The sequence below is a fragment of the Amphibalanus amphitrite genome, unplaced genomic scaffold, assembly GCF_019059575.1.
Source record: "Amphibalanus amphitrite isolate SeventyFive unplaced genomic scaffold, NRLGWU_Aamphi_draft 000019F_arrow, whole genome shotgun sequence".
NCBI lineage: Eukaryota > Metazoa > Arthropoda > Thecostraca > Balanomorpha > Balanidae > Amphibalanus > Amphibalanus amphitrite.
In genome coordinates this window covers 531,389-553,202 of record NW_024881515.1, presented here as the reverse complement: position 1 = coordinate 553,202, position 21,814 = coordinate 531,389, and the positions used below count along the sequence as shown (strand labels likewise).

The 21,814-nt window shown below is 58.3% G+C and overlaps 1 protein-coding gene across 6 annotated transcripts in view; it reads right to left on the bottom strand.

The window, feature by feature from the left end:
- The window catches only part of LOC122389305 (serine/threonine-protein kinase tricornered-like), a 70,601-nt gene that overhangs the window by 31,420 nt on the left and 17,367 nt on the right, over positions 1 to 21,814 (bottom strand). For all 6 annotated transcript variants that reach the window (XM_043381215.1, XM_043381223.1, XM_043381206.1 and 3 more), the window contains one exon: positions 13,407 to 13,539. In XM_043381215.1, the coding sequence (XP_043237150.1) occupies positions 13,407 to 13,531 (125 nt within the window). In that variant the 5' untranslated portion in view covers positions 13,532 to 13,539. The remainder of the gene's footprint in view (positions 1 to 13,406; positions 13,540 to 21,814) is intronic.

The window sequence follows — 21,814 nt, the reverse complement described above, 5'->3', positions numbered from 1 at the left end:
GATCATGGACACGACCGAGGTCAAGGTTGGCGAACTAGTGCGACTGACCGACGGAGACGTACCGCGTGGACACCGGCCGATGGGACGAGCGGAGTGTATGACCCCGGTGTAGGCGGTCGTATCCGCGCCGTGGATGCGACGACTGCCACTGGTCGTTACAGGCGGCCAGTCTCTCGTCTCTACCGTCTCGAGTGCGACGGCGACGAACAGTAAACGGACTCGGAGAGATAATGTGCGGCACGGGGGACGGCTAAAGTGAGTCGTCTACGACCGCACTGTGCCGCCGGCGAGCAGTGTGGAGATCGGAGCGTTTATTAGTGTTTCCTGCGCCCACCATTCGCGGTGCAAACGTGTGTGTGTGTGCGTGAGAGAGTGAGCCGCTCATTCTGTCCGCTGCGAATGGTCATTTGTGTTGAGTGTTCACTGTTCAGCCATTAGCTATCAGCTGTGAGCCGTGTGACAGTTCTTGGACGCGCTAGTAGTTTACGACCTTAGCAGTGTTATGGTAGTTTATGATACGCACCGTGTTAGTGCTATTGTACGTCCGCGTTTGTTCGCTTCGCCGCTTCGGTAACGTAATGTGTGTCGTGTTGTACTTTGTGTGATGGGTGTTTGTTGTGTGTCGGCCATGTGACGGCAATGTCACTGCCGCCGATGCCTCTCGGCCCAGCGTGTGTAGTTTACGACATGCGTCAGTGTGTGACGGCACCCGGCTGCCGAGAACGCGCCGTCACCAGTTTTATGACTGGGTGATTGTTGGCGGGGATAATGCCTGCCTCAGTCAGACATTGTGTAGTGCGTAATGTGCATTGTCTGTGAGTGTATGTATATCGCGCATGTTGAACGGATCGTTACGAGTGTGTGCGTGCGTACGGGACGCTTGAACGATTGCTCGCTAGTTGTTGGATTTTCCGCGGATGATCGCGAAAAACCGGGCCGGCTATGTTAGCGAGCAAATAGGCATTTTTGATATCTTCGCAAAGACGGCCGGCGCTCGGAGCGCGGCGGTCGGTCCGCCGCGCCACGCCGCTCACATATGTGTCATCTGGCCCCTGTCCTGGTTCTCATGCCCACGTGTTGTGCGTACCACGAGGGCTGAGACGGGACGGGGGCCTGACAGTCTTCGACGGGACTCCGCCGGTGCGACACGGCCCGGTGCACGACGTGGCCGACGTGGCCTTACGTACGACGCGGCCGACGTGGCCTTGCGAGAACGCGATACGATTCAGTGAACTGCGTCTGTGACCGCCGTATTTACCCTTTTTAACCGTTTGCCTGTCAATCAAGAATAGACTTTTACATAGATGAACAATAACTTTATGGTCCTCCGGGTGACGAAAGAGAACGAGTACGAGAACGAGTGAACGATCACGAGCACGCACGAACATTTCCGTATCGAACGGGTGAACTGAACGATTCTCACGAACATAGGGTATCCCCAAATCTGCCTTTCTCATCGGATTTCGGCCACTTATTTTTCCACCTTGATCACTGACAAGACAAATTAGAATCTTTTTTTAATCTTCGAAATCTAGGCCCTCACGGGACCCGATGCACAAAACGTGCAGTTATAAGGGCAAATTAGTTATGTCAGCGGAACACGGGCCATTCTAACAGAGGCCCACGCCAACTAAAAAGGATGGTTGTGCTGAAAGAGACCAGGGAAGGTTTTGAAGGTCAATGCTGAGTGAAGGGTTCGACAACTAACGAGATCTTAAAACATTACGATGAGAGACCTGCTTGCTAAAATAAAAGGATGAGAAGTTTAAGTTTTCGTAATCTGATGCGGAAAGGACCTGGCGCTGGACCCTCGGGAATCAGAGTATAGGACCTTCTCAGATCAATATTGCCTATTCTGAAGCATCGCGGCACCCTCCGAAGTCGGTGTAGGGCCTTTAGAGGCTGGTTTTGGAGACGGACCTGGATTTATAAGAGGCCGTCGCGCGGCGTGCGGCGCTCAGAGGCAGCCATGGGCCGTCTAAAACCACTGGTCTTTCGAGCATCTTGGTATCCAAAAAGGACTTGAGCCCATGGGACACACCTCATTTCCAGCTACATATGCTTACCGTGGTTAGAACCTTAGATGTATAGTGTATACATAATGTGCTTATTTGCTTATTGTTTCGTTTTACTTCGTTATCAAGTGATGGCTGACAAAATATTGGCAGGGCTCAGGGAACATTGATAGGACCCAAATAAACATCGGTAGGGTTCGGGCTCGGGCCCTACCAGGCCTATACAAAACCACACCCTGCCCCTGTTCCTACACAGAAGGCAACTGTGCGGCCATAAAGGACGCCCCTGTGCCACTGGCGGATCCAGAGCTCCGTTTTTTTTTAGGGGGGGGGGAGGGGGCTAAACGTTGGTACAAGGCCGCTTTCTGTAGGCAAAAAGTTGTTGAGCGGGGGACGAGGTGCACTCCGCAATTTTCAACCCATATCTTTCCATATACCCAATGTGAGTAGTAATAGACAAATATATATATTGAGACGGGTTACACAGCACATTGGGTGGACGCGTTTCGTCTAAATGACTTTTTCGACACCCTCTCGGAAATTAAAACAATACAAACACACAAGAATAAAACTAGCACAGCAGTCTCACACTCTGTTGAAATACAGCATGCTAAGAATGCGCATTACTACAAATGATAACCTTCGATAAAAACTATTTGTCGGTACACAGCTACTGTTACATAATCATCGACGAGAATAAAAATAGCACACTTATAACGACTCGAACGGTAAGTTTTTAAGTCAAGTTTTTAATGCTGAACACTGCTGCTGATTTTGCCCACTTAATAAACCCTACCCTGGTATTGATCGTATCGTTCGTTGTAATAAATGCCGCTTCGGTCGCTCTCCGACATCCCTTGTTCCCACAATTCGCTAACACTTTTGCCCCGTCCCAATTTGGCAAATGACTAGTGGAATGTGCGTGAACAACAAAGGCACTGTGGTCGGCGTCGTTTCGTATGTCTCGCTTGTGCTCCTTTAAGCGTGTTTGGATTCCCCTACCAGTTTCTCCAATATAAGATTTGTCGCAGTTACCACACGGTACCTGATAAACTACGCTAAGTTCTCTATTTCTAGAAGTTTTCTTTTGAGTTAACTCACCTATCTTCTTTCCAGTGGTCAGTGCCACCTTGAAGCCTGTCGTTTCGAGTTTCTGAGTGATGCTTTCGGCTACTTTTGAGTTCGGTATTGAAATAAATCGTGTGTCTTTCTTTCGAGCTGTTTCGTTCCTCGTTTTGTTTCGAATGTCTAAAGCCTTCTTTTTCAAACGAATGAGAAGACCCTTTGGGTACTTCAGCTTCATGAAAGATGAAAAGATATGCCGGATTTCGTCATCGAGATATTCTTCGCTGCATACCCGGAAAGCCCTTAAAAAGAACCCCAAGACTATCCCACTTTTGACCCTCTCGCTATGGCCTGAAAAATAATGAACGTAGTCTTCCTTATTTGTAGGTTTACGATACACTTTGAATTTTGCATGACTACCACTTCGTACTACTTCGGTATCTAAGAAGGGAATGGAGCCGTTTCTCTCTGTTTCTATAGTGAACTGGATATTTGGGTCAACCGCGTTCAGTTCGTCAAGTTTCGTTTTCAAGTCGATGTCTTTTGGCGCTACAACTAAGACGTCGTCAACATATCGCACCCACAATACATTTTCACCCATGATATTTTGGTACCTGTGTTTTTCTAGCCACTCCATATAAAGGCAAGCAGCCACCGGACTGAGAGGCGATCCCATAGCTAGCCCGCTGTGCTGAACATACTCATCTGACTCGAACCTGAATCCTCCAAATTTCATGCACATTGATACAAGGCTAATATAGTCAGATTTTGCGAGCGGAAGCACCAGAAGCACCGAAGATGCGCGGCCTCCCGAAACTGCATAAAGACGGCATACCATTACGACCGATTACATCCGGCATCGGTAGCGCACCCCATCGACTAGCGAAAACACTTGCGAAGCCGCTCACCGCGAACCTGGGGGCGGTCAGTGATGCACACTTACGAAACAGCGACGATCTGATCGAACGACTTAAGAACACCGACTTAACAGATAAGTACCTGGCCAGCTTTGACGTGAAGTCTCTCTTTTCTAATGTACCAGTAGATGATGCCCTTAGGGTTATCAAAAATGTAGTCGAAAAGATGGATTCAGATCAGTTACCGCTCGCAAAATCTGACTATATTAGCCTTGTATCAATGTGCATGAAATTTGGAGGATTCAGGTTCGAGTCAGATGAGTATGTTCAGCACAGCGGGCTAGCTATGGGATCGCCTCTCAGTCCGGTGGCTGCTTGCCTTTATATGGAGTGGCTAGAAAAACACAGGTACCAAAATATCATGGGTGAAAATGTATTGTGGGTGCGATATGTTGACGACGTCTTAGTTGTAGCGCCAAAAGACATCGACTTGAAAACGAAACTTGACGAACTGAACGCGGTTGACCCAAATATCCAGTTCACTATAGAAACAGAGAGAAACGGCTCCATTCCCTTCTTAGATACCGAAGTAGTACGAAGTGGTAGTCATGCAAAATTCAAAGTGTATCGTAAACCTACAAATAAGGAAGACTACGTTCATTATTTTTCAGGCCATAGCGAGAGGGTCAAAAGTGGGATAGTCTTGGGGTTCTTTTTAAGGGCTTTCCGGGTATGCAGCGAAGAATATCTCGATGACGAAATCCGGCATATCTTTTCATCTTTCATGAAGCTGAAGTACCCAAAGGGTCTTCTCATTCGTTTGAAAAAGAAGGCTTTAGACATTCGAAACAAAACGAGGAACGAAACAGCTCGAAAGAAAGACACACGATTTATTTCAATACCGAACTCAAAAGTAGCCGAAAGCATCACTCAGAAACTCGAAACGACAGGCTTCAAGGTGGCACTGACCACTGGAAAGAAGATAGGTGAGTTAACTCAAAAGAAAACTTCTAGAAATAGAGAACTTAGCGTAGTTTATCAGGTACCGTGTGGTAACTGCGACAAATCTTATATTGGAGAAACTGGTAGGGGAATCCAAACACGCTTAAAGGAGCACAAGCGAGACATACGAAACGACGCCGACCACAGTGCCTTTGTTGTTCACGCACATTCCACTAGTCATTTGCCAAATTGGGACGGGGCAAAAGTGTTAGCGAATTGTGGGAACAAGGGATGTCGGAGAGCGACCGAAGCGGCATTTATTACAACGAACGATACGATCAATACCAGGGTAGGGTTTATTAAGTGGGCAAAATCAGCAGCAGTGTTCAGCATTAAAAACTTGACTTAAAAAACTTACCGTTCGAGTCGTTATAAGTGTGCTATTTTTATTCTCGTCGATGATTATGTAACAGTAGCTGTGTACCGACAAATAGTTTTTATCGAAGGTTATCATTTGTAGTAATGCGCATTCTTAGCATGCTGTATTTCAACAGAGTGTGAGACTGCTGTGCTAGTTTTATTCTTGTGTGTTTGTATTGTTTTAATTTCCGAGAGGGTGTCGAAAAAGTCATTTAGACGAAACGCGTCCACCCAAAGTGCTGTGTAACCCGTCTCAATATATATATATATATATATATATATATATATATATATATATATATACCCAATGTATGGTTAAAAAAGTTGTTGAGTGGGGGGAAGGGAGTGCGCTCCGAATTTTCCAGGCCGTTTTCATTCATTGCAACGGCATAATATGAGAGTTCAGACAAAAAAAAATTGTGGAGAGGGGGGGGGGCTTATATGTATTGCCTGTATTGCCCTATTCATAAGTGGAGCTTAGTGGCACGTGGGCGTTTGCATCATTAACCTGGGGTACCTGGCGCTTTAGCAACCGCATCCCTTCATTCTGCAGAACCACACACAGAGCGTCAGCTTCACTGACGTCTCTGGTAACAGGCAGATTGCAACCGCGCTTCCGAATAACAAAGGCGTTTTCCAAGGTTCGGCACTAGGTCCCCTCTTATATACTATCTTTTCAAATAACCTCAGCTTGTTCGTGTGCGACCGTTGGTGCCGGACGACACCCAGGTCATGGTCTGCGGCAACAAGACAACCCTGTCAGATCTGACTGAGCGCATGGAGCAGGCCCTCTTTTCTCTCGACCTTTGGTTCCGCGCAAATTCGACAAAACTCACCTGATTGTTCTTGGCAGTAGACAAAAACTGCGGGGCCGGAACGTTACACCTCTCGGGGTGAAATTCCGCGAGCGTACAATATAACCCGTATTAGAAGCAAAAATCTGGGGGTGATCTTTGATCATCATCTTTCCTGGGACGCCCATTTATGTACAAGAAATTACGCGTAAATGCTTCGGGATCCGCATTGGCCTGTCGCACATACGTCATTACCTTACGGCCGAGATCTTGCCCGCCATTGTAACCGCCCTGGTGCTATTGCCTCCTTCCCGCGTCCGCTATTGCCTCCCTATGTACGGCAGCGGCAGCGGGAAGAATCTAGCTAAGATTCAAAAGGTGATCATTGATCAACTTTGCCGCTCGTGTCGTCTCAGGTAGAAGGAAGTTCAGCCATTCTGCAGACGTTCGGAGGGCGCTGGGATGGCTCGATGCAGAGGATCTATTCAAATATCATACGCCTGCATTACTCACAAAATTATCAAATACCATACACCAGTGTCACTTTCATCCTTTATCCAAGCAAACCGTGATACACGAGTTCGGAGCACTCGCCAGGGTGACGACCTGCGACTGCCACCTGTCAGGACGGAGGCTGGGAGGCGCCGATTTCTGTACTATGGCCCGATGCTATACAACCAACTGCCAGCTGAAATGCGCAGCGTACGATGTCAATCGGTCGTTTTAATTATGCTATCAGGCAAGTGAGAAATAGACAGTATAGTAGTAATGCACTGCCATGGTCACTTTTATCATATTTTGTTTAGGTATTTTTATCGTTTTTATCAAGGTTAGTTCGTACCGCGTCTGTAACGTGTGGAGCAGTCCCATCATTGTATCATTTGTTTTACCATTGACTCTAGGCAAGGAAAAGCCACTTCTGCGCAAGGCCATATATAGACTTCTGCGTGGATTTGCCCGAATACGCGGGATTGGTAGGGGAGAGTGGGGCACATTCGTGCATGGGGCACATTCGTTTTCAGCAGTTTATGGGAACACGAGTGACTGCACGAGCTCAAGGTAAATTATGGAAATGTGTCTATCATTGCCGCCCTTCGTTCACCGTAGAAGACAACACTGTACCTGCTGTCATGCTTGATAAAAACGCAAATTTGTAATATTCGTGAGCTTTCCAAACTTTTCTCATATCATCCATTTTCGTGATCCTGACTCGGAAATGTGGTTCAGCTTTTCAAAATTGGGGGCGAAGGTGCTTACTCTATTCACGGAACTGCTGCAAACTTGTTTGTTGACAAAGTGTCATTTTTTCAACAAAAAATTTTGAAATATATTACAAATAACGTTGTGGGGCAGGTTCGTGTACGAACTGCCTGGGGGCACATTCGTGCATATTTTTTTTTTAGTTTTTGCTATTTATGACTTTATCTATAGTAGGTTTCACTAATGACGCTCGCCTGACTCAGTCTCGGCTGCTTGCGACGTCGTGACGAGTAATTCACGCGAACTTGGCGAGGTCACGGAGGCCGGCAGTTGGCACATTCTTGTTGGCCAGCCCATTCTTTCTACATATGTTGTGCAATGCATTCTTGTCGAAAGGAATCAAGTGAAATGACCCCCTGCCAATTTCCTTTGGTAAATTTTTGGTAATGCCCAGTAATTTCTAGAACTTCGCAGGGTGCACGGAAGTGCCCCACCCCTTGCACGAATGTGCCCCATAGGTGGGGCAGTTTCGTGCAAACGTTCAGAGTTATTAAAAGTCATTTTTTCTAATAGAAGCAATAATTTTAGAGGATAACTTTTAAAGAGGAAAAATATCTGCAATAGTTCCTTTCCATACCACAATCAACAATTTTGCCGTTGCACTAATCAAAGAACAGATATATGGATTTATCCATTTTTTGCACGAATGTGCCCCACTCTCCCCTATTGGTAAAGCGAAAACGTTTTAAACTGCAGATAATAGATACACGTACCTACTGTTTTTGACAAACGACCACAATTTTCACTTTTGAGGAGGCCCCAGAGGCGAAGAGGAGGCCCTCTTATGAAGAGGCCCCCTCCTTCGGCCTGCCACCCCTGGCAAAAATCCGTGGCGCCGCCCCTGGCGCACGGCGAGTCACCGGTCGCCGTCCGGTCCGCCGCGGCGCGTCAGACCGGCATACTGGTGCCACGCCGCCCATCACAGCCACGCGCGGACGTATGAGCACTGAGCAGTCGTCGGTCGCTCTCACTCCGTCAATAGCGCCGTGCAAACAGCAGCCGCCCTGGGTCAACGGGCGGGAAAGTCAGCCGCCCGGCCGACCGCCCGGCCCGGCGCGTCGGTCCGACCCGGCCCGCGCCGTCAGCCGTGACACCGCCGCTCTCTCGAGGTCAGAGGTGACGAGCGCCGGGCGCTGCAGCGGCAGCCATGGCGTGATCCCGGCTCTCTCTCTCTCTCTCTCTCTCTCTCTCTCTCTCTCTCTCTCTCTCTCTCTCTCTCTCTCTCTCTCACTCCCACCCTCTGTCTCTCGCTATACAGTCCTACATACAGTAGCGTCACGGTCCGTCACCCCGATTGTGTGACGGAACAAGAGTTGTGTGACGGCTGGCCGTCAGTGGTCCGACGAGCCCGGAGGTCCGCTCCAGAGCTGTCAGCGGCCAGTCCGACCCGACCGAACGGGGAGTGGCCAGCGCACCACATTCAAACGAAATATACAAAACATGACGAACAGCACACATCCGTGCTATCGAGGTCAGAAAGTGGCGCGGCCGAGCCCGTCTGGGCGCTGGCGTCCGTCACAGCCGCCGCATCAGACCACCGCACTGCCCGGCCCCGGAGTCGGCCGGGTGGGTGGCCCGGCACGCCCCGTCGTCTCGGGGCCCGGCGTGGACCCGCCGTGGGCACGCCGGGTCAGGTGTCGGCTGACCCCAAACGGCGCCGGCCCGTGAGCTGGCCCGAGTGTTGTTACCGGGCTGGACGGCACGACCAGCCACCCGACGGCGCCGGATCAGACTACCGGACCGCCCAGACCGGACCATGGGACCATGGGACCGGCAGCCGGCAGGGCAGCCGGGATCGGGTCACATGGCCAGGGCCTCTGCAATCTGCATCCAGCATCCACCACCCGAACCCAAGGGGAGGGGGGGGGCACCCACTTGAGCCCGGCAGCCTCAGATGCAGCTCAGATGGACTTCAGATGCTGCTCTGATGCTACTCAGATGCCCCCGGAGATCACTTTCGATCTCGGCCGGATCTGCCGCACAAAGGCGGCGTCCCGTTCGGTCCGGAGGCACCGGTCGATTGCAGGGGCCGCGCGAGCGGTGCGACTAATCCTTTGTTGGGCTGAGCGGTCCAGAAAAAGTCACACTCACTGCCGAGTGCCGACGGCGACACCTGCACAGGTGGTGGGCGTCGGACGGCCGCGGCAGGACCGGCGCGCAGAAAGATGTGTGTCAAGGCTCCGGCGGTGCCGCGGCGGTGCGTGGGTTGGCCAGGATGGACCCGTTCCGGCTAGGGACACACAGGTGTGCCGGGCCAACCGGGCTGAGAAAACAGCAAACACTTGCCGCGAACAGCCGCTGCAGCGACAAGCGCGGCACAAAAACGGAACAGGAACATTTGTGCGCAAAGTTCTTCCGCACAAAACTAGAGCACACACCTTTCTTCAAAGTGGGGTTGTTCCTTTACGCACTTCCAGGTCTACAAAAACCACTGACAACAAACATCAATTCAAGCGAAAAACCTCCATTTGCACACACAGCTGTGCGCCCCGGCGCGGCCATTTCGATCACAGGTTTCCGTGGTGAGCTCTGCGGGCGCGGCGCGGCGGCGCATACCGGGGCGCCTCACGATTGCGTGCGATCGAAGCGGCCGAACGCTGTGAAATTATGCACGCTCATAGTCGGTCTGTCAGTGTGTGTTGGCCGGCCGTAATGGCCTGTTCAACATTTCAGCGGGCCGCGTGCGGCCGTCACACGCTCTGTGCCGCTCGCACGGAGTCCGCAGCTGACCCTGTTGACCTGTCCGGGTGACGTCGGCAGGCAGAGGTCGCCGACCCACCCAAGGTCACCGTGCGATATGACATCGGTGTCCCGTCCGTCCCAGTCTCCGCCGACCTGTCCAAGGCCGTGCCGGGCCGGGTGGGGAGTGACTGCCGTGCGGCGCCGCTCCCCAGGACGCCACCCACACAGATCCGGCAGCGCGCCGGCCCTCCGTCGCAGGACGTGACCTAAGTGGGTCAGTGGCGCCGGAAACCGGCGACCCGGTACGGCCGGGACCCCACTCACGGGGAGCCGCGCCTCCCCCGGGCACATTATGCAACACCTGCTCAGCGGCGGCGCTAAGCACGCACTCAGCGCGATCTCAATGGCGAGGGAGGCCGCGTCTAATGGGTGAAACCGCTACACCCTCAGGCGCCACCCTCCGCCGGCAGCGCGTGAGGGTCGCCAAGGTACCGTTTTTGGCCGCGCCGCCGGCAGATAGGGCGCCGCCAGCGCGTGCAGCCGACAACAGACGCCACCGGAAGCGCTGAGGTGAAACCAGCGACAAAACCGGCAGCAAAATATCACCGACTTCTGGGCTCGTTACCTATCCAGCCAGCGCACCGAATTTGCCTTGCTAATGAAGTTTCCAAGAACCGCAATCCGAAGCTTTGAGTCTCCTTTGTTGTTCTCCATTGCGTATAGGTACGGTGTTTCCGTTCCGGGACATTAGGTCTGTGACTGCTCGCCTCTGACTGGCCGGCCGGCAGACACAGAGAGGAGGAGCCGGTCGCTGACTCCGACCGGACACCGAAGGTCACGGCAGCAGGGTCGCACACCGGGCCCCACGTGCGCGCGAGCACACGCACCGCTGGACGGCCGGCTCAGAGCGCTCTGCAGCGGAGGATGAGTGGCCGCCGTGCCCGCAGGATTAGCAGACACACGCGCTCACTAACGGCGGACCAGTCAAACGTCCCTCGCCCAGCGTGTTGACGCGTGGTACTGGAACCCAGATAATGGCGATATTGATTATCACCAGCCATCGAACCTTCACACGCTGGCGACCTTCAACATGCCACAATCAATAACACGGCGCGGTGGGCGCCTCCGCCGAATCAGCCAGTCATTACACCGCCAAATTGCGGCGAGTTTTTACCACTTCCATCGTCGACCGCCTGTTTAATTATTCAATGGCGCCGGTTGAGGAGGCTATCACGGCACGGGCCGCGTGTCGGTCACCGCGGACACGGGGCGGGTCACGACACACGTGTCACGACACCCACGGACAGACCCATCACGTGACGCGTCCACACGGGACGCTCCGAGCCGACACCGAGCGCTGCGGGCCGCGGGGCAAACAGGGGAGGGGAAACCCGACCACCGGCAGCTGGTGGAGCCCAGATCAGCTGTCGGTAAACAGGGTCTCCCAGTCACCGGTCCAGGCCGCCGCCACCGGGGAGCGCACTGAGAGCCAGACGAGGGACGACGGGCTGCCGGGAGGCGACCACACACAACCCTCGGCGCACGTTCACAGCTGATCGAGTTCGAGTTTTCGAGTGCTAGAGTTCGTCGACCCGTGCAATGATGGGAGAGTTCGGGCGGCAAGAGTCGCCGGTTGCAGCCTATCCGACAGCCGACGGAGAGCGGTATCATCCACCCCGTCTGCAGAGCCAGCACGGCACACCCGCCTGTCTTCTCCGGCCAGAGGGCGGACACATCCGGTCCCTATATCGGGCGGATGTCCTGCTCCGCGTAAGCCTTTTAGCACGGTTCTGCCAATGCAACGCGCCGCAGACGACGCTACTGCAGTGAGGAAAAACGACGCCGACGTCCGCCAAGAAACCGGCCGCGTCACATTCAATCAGTGAGTCGGGAGCGTGGCGTCAATACAAGTCGGTCGGCAGATGGGGAGTTTTTGCGCCTGACCTAATCTGGCCGGGATACAGGGAAAAATTGGGTTTGCGCGGGCCGTCATCTCCCAGCCGTGGCAGCTGGCGGACAGAGGGCAGAAATTGCCCCCAGGGAAGCGGCCCCTGACGGGGAATACCCTGCGCCGTCTGCATCTGCCGCCTCCCGGACGCTGAGCTCCATTAATGGCGCAAAGTCGACCGATGAACAATGAGAGAAGCAACAGCACGGGAGCGATCTATCATTGGACGCGGGTGTGACGTTCGTCGCGGTAAAAACCGGGCGTCGCAGTCCTATCGGCGTCTCCTCTCTGCAGGACGGGACGTTATTACACTGCGGGCGTTCCCCGCTCTCGGACAGACGACGCTATAAAGACGGAGAAAAGCAGGGCGGCGCCGTTCGCACCGACTGCGCGCCGCCGCTGCAGCCCGCATCGTCACACTGCTGTGAAAGTTTGACGACCGGCGCTGATTGCGCTCTATGTCTCGCCGATCTATCATGTGTCCGCCGGTCGGTCCAACTGTGCCTGCCACCGGCGATTTCCGAGCGGGCCATCGTTCACCATTCGGCGCCGACCGAGTGGAATTTTCGGCCGGCAGTTACGCAACAAATGACGGCACGTGTTGGTCGCGGCGGGACACTCATTAGACTCGGCTCGGAGACAGCCAGACGCGGCGGCGCTTCACCACAGACGGGAGACGAGCCGCGCGGCGTCCGTCCGACAGCTGCCGCCGACAGGACCGAGATCGGCCGACTCCGCGCGCGCTCCGCCTCCGCAGACGGCCGAGATGGATGTCTCACATAATGCGGCCATGTCCTCGCCCGGCGCTGGGTCAGACCCGCCCCGGAGGTGAAGTGGGCTCGGCGACCCGACGCGCCCGCCGCGCCGGAGTCTGAGGGCTCTGCCGCTCTCACCGATACAGCCCGGCGGGTCAGCCGCGCCACACAGAGACTGCAACATCCGGGAGGGAGGGCCACGTGTCGGCCGGCGCGCGGACAGGTGGTGCACCCACCGCGGCACACGCAGCCACCGGAACAGAGCCGCGCCACCGTGACATGAGCTCCTCCGCCGGTGGATAATTACGGACCATTTCTAACAGAGTCTCGCCGGGATTATCGCAATGGCAGACCGCACGACCGAGACGCATTGGAGTTTGGTTTGCCTTCCCTCTGATATTGCCAAAGCGTCCACAAAGTGGTAAACGGTTACGCGAATTCCAGTTTATCAAAAGCATTACAAATTTGGTTACAAAACCATAACGGCAAAGTGTCGCCACAAGTGATGAATGGAGAATGTAAGCTGGGCTCCAGTCATCCGTCAGTTGTCACAATGCCAGTCACCTAGCCAGTAGCCAGAGCCCTTCCAAGTTTCAAGACCATGGGTTTGCGCGGCGGACAGGGGCGGGCGGTGGCAGCGGCGACCGCGGCCTAACGGCGACACTCACCTCTGCTTCCGCTCGAGATTCTGGTGTAGCAGGTTGCTGTAGTAGTTCTCCAGCGTCACCTTGGCCTTGACGGCCTTGTCCAGCGTGTGGCCGCTGAACCGGATCTGGCTCTCCGTGGTCGCCATCCGCGGCACTGCCGAACACAGGAGACACACGGTCTGTCAGGTCAGGTCAGGTCAGGTCAGGTCAGGTCACCAAGGACACATCAGACACACACACAGTGACCTACCGATGATCGCGGGCTAACGACACATCAAAGCCACGCGATGGATCGGCGATGCCGTGGGCGGAGGCGGCGCTTTACAGCTCAGGTCACGGGCACAATAGCGACATCAATCCGCCATTGACGGAATCCAGGCGGCGGCCCGAGGCGCCTCGGCGCGCGCGGTTCAGGGCCGCTCGGCTTCAGGACCCGCTCGCCCCCCGGCGGCCATCTGAGAGCGTTACGTAACCTTGCAACATACACACATCAACACGGGAGGCCGTCTGACGTCACTACGGGAGGCGTCCCAGCTATGTGCAGCTAGTGGAGCCGACCATGAGCGAGGACACTGCGCGACCGGTATGGCCATCGCAAGCATTCCGCTCATACGGCGCTCGCACAAGAAATGGGGCCGCGATGTCTCCTTGCCGAGTGCGTCGAGAGCAACTTGATGTACATTGTACAAGATTATGCAAGATGCTTCCATGGCACAACTCATGACACAAGAGAACGGCATTTCACTGCAGTAAATATTAAAACAATGTAGATATTATAAGTCATAAGCTAGCACCCACAAATCAAACTGCCTCACAGTCACGACATCCGTACACCATGACATACAATATATACCGGCGGAAAATTACCCAACAAAAAGTCAAGGCAGACTGCAACGGACCACCTTGCGTCAACAACAGCTCTACCGATCCTCACGACGTTACTCAACACACCACCAAAAACGGCGGAGGCGCGCGCTCCCGACCGTGACGCCGCGTCACAGCGCGGCAGACAGCCCGTCACGTTACGGCGGTGATGCCGGGCTGGTATCAGGTCCGCGGGACGGCGGTGGGATCCATCACGTAACGACAATGTGCCCAGGCGGCCGGAACACCATCACACTGACTGCCGTCCGGCCCTCCACACCTCCGCTATCTCTGGTCGGTGCACACTCCCCAAGAGGCCGGACCGGCCCGGACATCGTGGAAACAGCCCGCACTGTTCCATGAAGGTGACTCGCATCGTGCAGAAAGCTCACCAGGCAACAGAAAAATACCAGGCACGATGGGGAACCACGAGCGAGGCGACATGAGCCGTTTCTGGCACGGCACAGAAGGGACAGTAGTAGACCGGATAGAGACTGGGATTCGGAGGCTAGACAGTGAGGGATGCTGTCATCCAGCCGGCCGGCCAGTTTAGAGCCGCGCTGACCGTGATCACGCCGCCAGTACGTCTCACCTGCACCAGTCTGTCCACCCGGCGTGGTCAGCAGGCCAGGAAGAGAAAGGCTCGGTGCAGGCCCGGCCGGACCCGTTGTGTAACTCGGCCTCACTGGACCAGCTCGGCATGGCACGCTGGCCGCAGCTCAGGTGAGCCGTCAACACGCAGCGGCGGGACCCACACGGCGTCAGCGGCCACGGCGCCACGGCGACCGGCTCCCGCTCCGAGCAGCGCACAAAGCCCGTCTGTTTATTTGGGCAATGTCAATTTTCGCGATAGCGGTCAGTCCGTTTCCAGTGTCGAATGAAGACAGTGTTGACGTTTTCGTTTGATGCAGACCAGACAGTGGTCCGGTGAGTCGGGTCTGCTGAGCTGACCGGCAGACCCGGCTGGGACAATCCGCCTCGGCGGATACAGGCGGCTCGGTCACACCATATGCGCACACACCCCGACCTTGGCACAACACGCCCCGCCGCGCTGCCACGGTTGCCCCACAGGTCAGGTCAAGTGTGTTGCGTTACGGGTGCGGGGCACTGGGCGTCCAGAGCAAACACCGAGAGCTGCGCCCCAAGGGCAGCCGCTTACTTTCGTCGGCCCATCTCGGCTTACAGGCAGCTCAGCCCACCGCACGGTACCGTTGGGCGCCGGCGACTCGATAAATCAGACGCTGATGGCCGCCCGGCGCATCGACAAACAACAGAACAACGACAGTCACTGGGCGTGTAAAAACCGGACATCGATGGTCACCGGGGAGGGACAAACAACACAGCGGCGATGACCATTGGGCGCGTCCACCAGCGCCGAGGAGCGAGGACTGGTAGTGACATACCAGAGCAATTGACATACCGAACAGTTCGGATCCCAGCTGACCCCACTTTATGGTCCGGTGACTGGTCTCCGTGAGGAGGCCCCGAGGTCTGAGGAGCAGCTCATCCATGACGGACCCGGCGGCCGCACGGATCGGCTTCTTTCTGCGCAGTACGGTCACACACAGAGGGCAGGTAGCTGAGGGAGCGGGGAGGGGGCGCCGCGGGTTCTCCCCTGCCGGACCCCTCTGTTCAGTGTTCTGCCAGCGAAGGTGGCTGTATTTACGGCGGGGTGGAGCGGCGACCTCCACACGCCGGGCTCAGGCCACACCACGCCGCGGCCCGGTCACGAACCCACCACCAAACTGGGTCACTACGACCCGACCAGACTCGGTCGGCCAGTCCGTCCCGGCTGCCAGTTCCACAGATACCACTCAGCTTAAAAAAAAAAAACGACAAAAAGATCTCCGATGAAATGCCTAAAAGGCTGAAGTGACATCTTCATTTCCAATATCTGATAGCACATGTATGAGATGTTGAGATGGGATAAACTCGAGAAGGAGCTTCCATCCAGCTTATCATCCTATTTCAGGCTCCATTATTAGCGCGCGGATCGGCTGTCTCCGGTTGCGTCTGACACTGACAGCTCGTTCCGTCGGCGTCCCCATCACTAACGGTCGCCGACCGCCTCCCACCGACCGTCGTCACCCGCGCCGCACTCTGCCTGCCCGTCCCGGAAGCCACCACCTCTGATTGACGGTGCGCCACTGCCGCGCACGTGCCATAACGCAGCGCGACGCCCGCACGGACCGGCCATCACTGTCAGCCGAGCCCAGAGAGCCGGCGGCCCGACCCGAACCAGGTCAGCCGCCGCCACTAACGACCAGCCGCACAGAGACTGAAAAGAGCCGCGTGAGATGGAGGATTTCAAGGGCGCTGTTTGCTGTCGGGGCGGCGGCGGCGGGCTCTAGATAACCTTGGAGAGCAGCGGCCCACAACACGACTCGCTGTTTTGCACTCGGCTCAGGCCGACACGCCCACTGGATGCTGCGACATAACGGATCCATATGAACTGGAACACGACATCGCGTCACCACCGACAGCTTCTGCCAGATACCGGCCCGGCCGCTCGACAGACCAGGCGGTGCAGCGGGATCGTCAGCCGTCGCCGGAGGCCGGCACGACGGCTCTCTCCGCCCCGCCCCTGTGATCAGCCGGGGCCGCTTACGGCATCTCCATAGCGAGCCGAGCCGGTGCCGTCGTGCAGGCGGCCCGAGACCACTCCCGGTCACAGTAGAAAGCCGGCACGATGCCTGCAGGAGCCGATCAAAGGGGCGTGGAGGCGGACGGGCGCGACAGGGCCGCTGCACGAACATCGGAAGGATGTGGTTTTGTTTACATCGTGCGATACATTGTCGCTAGCGACGCAATGAAATCATATCTCATTACAAAGCGCCACAGAACACACCCTGGCTAAGCGCACCCACTCGGAGCAAGAGGGCATTGTGTGACGTCATCACGCCCTCCCCACCTGTCGAGATTCGCCGCGGGGTTACCAAAGTCGGCGGCGCGCCGGCCGACACGAGAACGGCACACCCCGTCCTCCAGACGCGCCGCCCGCGCGCGCCACTCCCTAACACCAGCAGATCAAATCCGCTGAGCGTTGTTCCAGGCGTTCGAGACGCTCCAGACGCCACATCAGCACTCTCCAGGCCCTGCCCCACTTGTCCTAGACCCGCTTCGGCCATCACCGGAGCTCCGGGCAGCTGGCGGTGCGGCCGAAACCCGACGCCGGTACATCGGCGTCGACAGGCCGGCGGGGAATGGCCGGCGTCCGGCCGGGAGAGGGTCCGGCCGTCGGCGTCCATCACCGGCCCGCCGGCGGAGGAGTAAACACGGCCCTGCATCAACCTTACGCAACTCCGTAACGACGCCGGGCGGTACCGCACTGGCCACGGCCGTGGCACGCACCGCGACACTCACCGTTCGTCACCGGGCGGTCCCGGAGCGGCGGAGCTCGGCACGGACGCGGACAGTGAGCGGGTCAGGTCGGCCGGCGCCTCTAACACAGGTGGCGGCTGACCCAGATACCCGTCCGCTCGGTCACCGCTGCCGGCGTGACGGCGCGCGCGTCACGACACCGCCACGTGACGCCGGTCCAGCTGTGACGGTTACCCTGTCGGTCGGTAACCCACCCCGTTCCGTCCCCCGCCGCGGCCACGCCCGACACACGCGCAGCCTTCCGGGGCGGCGCCTTTCAGACCATGACGCCCGCTGTGCGCCAGCTGGCCGCTCCAGTGTCCGGAGCGGAGCGGGGTCGGCTCCGGTGTCCTTCCGGCCAGCGGCGTCAGTGCGCGCCCCACCGCCGCCCTCCTCTCCTCTCAGCTGTTTGTCTCCCTCGGCCGGGCGGACCCGGCACCGGCCGCGGGCGGCAGATGGGCCCGATTGGAGGACGCCGCGCCGTCCGCGGCTCCGATTACCGTCTGGAGCCGGAGCGTTTACAGCCCCGTCGCGCAGTACCGCCACCAGCCTGTAAACCGGCGGGGCCGGCCCGACGGGCGGCCCGCGTCCCCGTGGGGCGTTCCAGCAGGATCCCGAGCAGAGCACATGAATAGAACATCAGCACTGCGTAGTACGGACTCGACGTCCAGCTCAATTCAAGGTCACAACTGCATCACATGCGGAAGCCGCTTACTAGGTAGGTTACGGCGCCGAACAATGACTCAATTGACAGTTACACTCGGATGACGACTCACTTCCCGTCGGTGAAACTTTCCACGCCGAGATTTACGGGAATTCCTCTGGAGACCGAGACAAAGCACCAATAAATCAGGGTTGGATGGAGCCGGTGCTCGTCATGGCTACGTGCAGGTTTTATCGGACATTACGGTCGAACCGAGCACGTCAGGGAAAGGCCGCTCGGTTCACGCCGGCACCGACCACAGACCGGCCCGGTGCGGCGCCGGCGGTATCGGCGGCTGCCGGTGACGAGTCCGAGCGGTCTGCGGCCGGGACGGCCCGACAGGGTCAGACTCGGTCTCCGGCTCGCTGGCTCGCCTGCCTCCGCTGGCCGCGCGCGCCCAGTTGGTCTCACTGAGTCACCTGTCCCTCTTAGTCCGACCGCAGTCCGCCGTCCGGCCGAGGTCACGGCGCCGAGCCGCTCCGACGCTGCAGTCGGTGACGTCACACGCCCGACCGGAGCCCGGGGATCCCCTGTGACGTACCGGCGGAGCGGACGCAGCCGCCGCGCCACCTGCGCTGGGAGAGATTCATTACCGGGAAGCCAGGGGAGGTGGTATTGCGCCACCGTCTGTCATCCCCCTCCCCGCGGTCTCCCCTCCTACTCCCCGACGCTGACCCAGGCACGGCGTGACTGACGGAACTGAGTCACGGCCAGCGCCCAGCCGTCGGCCGCCGGCACCTCACGGCCGACTTGGGCAGACCGACACCAGACCTGGCGGCCTGACACGGCTAAAGGTGGACGGAGGCGGTGAGTCCCGGCCCGACCGAATGCGGATCCGGGCCGGCCGGTCCGGGAGGCACATCTGCATACGGTTCGATCCGGTCCGGACCGAATGGGGCGGCGCGAAAGTAGCCGAGTCGGTCCAAAGTCGGCCAGCAGAGCCATCGCGGGCGCGGCCCGGTCGGAGCCGTCACGGAAACAATGCCGCTCGGCCGAGGAAAGCGTGGCCGAGCGCGGCGGCCCGCCGACCCGCGGCGTCACGGTCAATCGCTGCGCGGGACCGCCGACAATGGGCCGCTGGGGACCATCCATCAGCGATGGGCCTCCCGACCCGGTCCGCCACGCAGTCCGGCCGGGTGTGTTGGTGTTTACCCGGCCTGGCCGACCAGCGAGTCAATGCATACCATACCAGCCCGTTCCCGTGCACCCGTTCGATCTTCAGACGATGCCAATCTCAGACATCATGTCGTGAGTTCGGATCGTCCGACCGCCGAGTCGTGCCCTCCGGCCCACATGGCAGACGGAGCAGAGCAGATCACGGCGCGCGTCAGCCCAGACGTGACGGTGACCCCGGGCCGGGTCGGCGCCGAACCGGGTCGGCGCGTGCCAGCCGTCCCCTTCTGCCTGTCATTCCTGGACCGATCGGGCCACCGCCGCGCTGCGCACGAGGGCGCGCGAGGTGGCGCGGCCGGCCGGCGACGCTCATTGGCGGCACGGGCTGGTGGCGTCACAGCTGGCGTCATCGGCGGCGTCATGGCAGCGCGGGCCGTCCGGCCGGCCGGTCAGCGGGCGGACTGCGCGGCGGGCTGACCGGCCGGCCGTGGGTACTAACAAAGGCGCGGTATGCTGCTCTCGACGCCGCTCGGCCGGCGTCACTCTGCGCCACTCGACGCGTCCTCAGCGACACCGAGAGGCGCGCAGTCGGTCACCGTCGCCGTCACGGTCGCCGACCCATGTCATAACCCAGTTGGTCAGTGGACCGACCGGCCGGCCGGCGTGACAGGTGCTTCTCAATGGGTCGAGCGGGCCGTGACCACCCGCGTTCGGTCGGCGGCGCGCTGCCCGGTCCGGCCCGGGTCAGGCGTGCTGACCTTCAGCCTCCGACCCCGGCGGCGTTCGGCGTTCAGCGGCGCTGCTGCCGTGACCTCACCCTCCGCCGGCCCGGCACGGCCCGGCCCGCCACCTCGTTAGCAGCTAACTAGCTGATATCCATCGGCGCCGGGCCGAGTTCGTGACACCGCCGGCTGCATGCGGGCCGATACTGCAATCCGCTATCACACAGCGGTGTCGTGATCGGTCGGCTGCCGTGGAAACCGCTGCACCGCGCCGTAACCTGGCGACTGACCACGCCCCGGTCCGCGCCGCGCTGACCCCGGCTCCCGACCCCGGGCCACCGGCGCGGCGGTGCTCGCAGTCACAGACCCGGGCGGCCCACGGCGCGACCTGCGTGACCCGGTGACGACAGAGGCCGGTCCGACCGTCACCGGCGTCACCCTTCACCGCAGCGCGGCGTCCCGCCGCCCCCTAAAGCCATACAAGCCCACAGCTCCGCCGTCTCCGCGGCCGCCGGCCAAGGTTACGACGACCTGGGCGAGGCCGTACCCAGCCAGAGACGCGGCGCGCCTCATCGGGACACGCAAACCGTCACTGAATGGGCGTCCGACACAGAGAACCGTGGGAGAGAGACCGCCTCTGCATCCTCTGCCACCTCTGCGTCCTCCGGCGGATCTGAACGCGAGCCGGGTTACCGCTGAGGCGCTCCGCCCAGGTCAGGTGCCCCAGTCTCATCACTTCAGACGCACACTGCCATTGTTCTGCACTCAGCACTTGCCGTCGGCACGCCGAGTAGGTTTACACAGCGGCTATCCCGCCCGCGGGTCCGCCCACCCACTTCCGAGGCCGGCCGGTGTGCCCTCACGGCGCGGCGCGGCGCACGCATGACAGGGCGCCAATGGAGCAGGCCGGGCCGGGTCGGGTCAGCGCGGCGGCTCGGTAATGGCCGGGGTGCGGGGCGGCACGAGCGGCCAGCGCCGCCGGCCGCCGCTCCGTCACGGTAACGCGGCCGGCCGCCGGAACAACAGGCCGCCGGCCGGCCATTGTTTTACATAGACAACACGGGGCGCCGGCCACAACTCGTACCGGCCGCGCCGAGCGCCGCATTCCGGGCATACAGATGAGGGTTTACCATGTTCCGGCCAGCGGGATGAGCCGGGCCACGCACTTCCCCTGTCTGATTGAGATTGGAGGTGGATTCCTGGATTCACCCTGCCAACTCCTATGGAGCATGACAGAGTACAGAGAAACCGGACAGCAGTGCAGACGCTGGAAAGTGTATGAGCCCGCTCGTCCAAAAGGCCCCTGGTCGTGGACAACATTTTACGGTCATCCCTTTCTTACTGGGTACCATCTTGTGAAATTTAGTGCTATCACCTTCACCTCCCCCGTCAGCAGCCCGTAGCCTCGCCCACCGCCGTGTCTCGGCTGTCATCAGGCGGCGGTCACACGGCCATCAGTCCGGAGCGGCCTCCATCTGTCCAGCCGGTGCCCTTGGCCGTCGTCGTCGGCCGGTGACCGGAGCGCGCGCTCGCACGGGCCGTGGGTGTCCGGCCGCCGCCGCCCGGTACCGGCCGGTCGTTAGCGGTCCGTGCATTCCGCCGATGGCGTGTCCGGTCGCCGCACGGGCCGATGGACGGGCCGTGGTTGCCATCGTTTCTCGTCGATC